The 1659-nt window shown below is 61.8% G+C and overlaps 1 protein-coding gene across 1 annotated transcript; it reads left to right on the top strand.

Moving 5' to 3' along the window:
* The first annotated feature begins 226 nt into the window (after positions 1 to 226).
* LOC112894911 lies at positions 227 to 1151 on the top strand. The gene has a single exon (XM_025962755.1). The coding sequence runs from the start codon at positions 337 to 339 to the stop codon at positions 988 to 990; it is 654 nt and encodes a 217-aa protein (XP_025818540.1). The 5' UTR covers positions 227 to 336; the 3' UTR covers positions 991 to 1151.
* The last annotated feature ends 508 nt before the right edge of the window (positions 1152 to 1659 follow it).

Here is a 1659-nt window from a genome sequence, read left to right as displayed (position 1 = left end):
AGCTAGCTCCTCAATAAAAAAAAAGGAGAAATACCAGGTCTCGCAAATGGCCGTCACCTTTGACCGCTGACCCGGCCAGCCCAGCATGCGACGACGCGCACATGAAACAAACACCTCTCTTCTCGTTGAAGGCAGCTTCCAAGGTGAGGTCAACCTCCTTCCACGCCCCCTCTGTCCCTCACATATATACCCTCAGAGCCACCGTCCGCCACAACCTGCAGGGCTCCCCCGGTCTTCCAAGCTCGATCTCCTCTCTTTCTCCCTCTCAGCAGTCAGCAGACCATCCATCCATCTGCAAGCAAGCTCACTTCGAGTCCACAAGCGCCGCCGACATACATGGGCAATGGACTCTCCCTGCCCCCGTGCCTGCACCTGCCGGCGGCGGTGAGGCTGGTGTACTGGGGCGGGCGGGCGAGGCTGGTCGCCGCGGACGCCAGCCTCACGGCCGGGGACGTCGCGGCGGAGCTCCCGGCGCCGGCCACGGACCATGCGGTCTGCCCCGCGGACGCTTTCTTCGTGGGCCTCCCGATCCCCGTCATTTCCCCCGGCGAGAAGCTCCTGCCGGGGCGGACCTACTTCGTGCTCCCCGCCGCACGGTTCCCGTCCGTCAAGGTGCTCACCGCCGCCACGCTCGCCGCGCTGTCGGCCGCGCCCGCGCCGGCGAGCAGGGGGAGGAGCAAGGCGGCGGCGCTCCCCTTATTAGCGGGGCAGTGCCCGTTCGAGTACGTCAAGGGCGACGGCGGCGCGCCGCTCATCAGGGTCCTGCCGGAGTTCATCGAGAAGGTGATCACCTGCGACGGCGGCGCCCCGGCGGTGGCGGCGGCGCCGAAGACGGCGGCGGAGCTGTGCAGCACGCCGGAGCTGAAGCGGCATTACGCGCAGCTGGTGGGGCCGAGGAGCCGGCCGTGGGCGCCGAGGCTGGAGACCATAGCGGAGGGCGATAGGAGCAGGTGGCTGAGGGCGACGGCGAGGATGCTGTCTTCCCGATAGACGCCCACAACTGACAAAGATTTCTTTTAGGACGCGACGAGCTAGCAGCAAAATGTACAGTTGGTCGATCGCACAATTTTGTTCGAGACCACATTTGGTGGCCTCTCGAGATTGCTTACTAATGAGACTGGCATTGTTGATCCTCTTACTAATGAGGCTGACCCATATGATATGATGAGCACCTTCGGATCTCCATGAATGGCAAATGGTTGGAGATGGAACCGTGGGGCTCGGCGCCTCAACGCCCCATCTATCTATCTAGTGCTCCGTCCGCTTGACCAGGCCGTGTCCGCGTCCCCCGTCAGGAAACTCCGCGGAAGGAAAGCACACGGTCCAGTAAGTTGGGCTGAGACCACCACCACTAAGCGCGGGCCGTGAACGCGCGGGTGAATCATTATTGGGCCTTGAAAATCACCTAGCCACGTGGATGTATTAGGACGAGTTTTTTTTATAAAAAGGGCTTAAAAAAATTCGAAAAAAGGGTGGAAAAATTGGAAAAATGGGTTGCCGGGCGGGAGGAGTGGGGCCGGGGACCTCCCGTCCATCCAGCGGGCGGGAGGTTCCAAAAATATTTTCAGGCCCCTCCCGAGGGCTTCTTCGCGAATAAGAAAAGTTTCTTATTCGCGAAGAGGTCCCTGAGGCAGGCATCCCGCCCGGCCAGTGGGCGGG

The sequence above is a fragment of the Panicum hallii genome, chromosome 5 (assembly GCF_002211085.1).
Source record: "Panicum hallii strain FIL2 chromosome 5, PHallii_v3.1, whole genome shotgun sequence".
NCBI classification, from domain to species: domain Eukaryota; kingdom Viridiplantae; phylum Streptophyta; class Magnoliopsida; order Poales; family Poaceae; genus Panicum; species Panicum hallii.
This window is presented reverse-complemented; position numbering and strand designations above follow the sequence as displayed.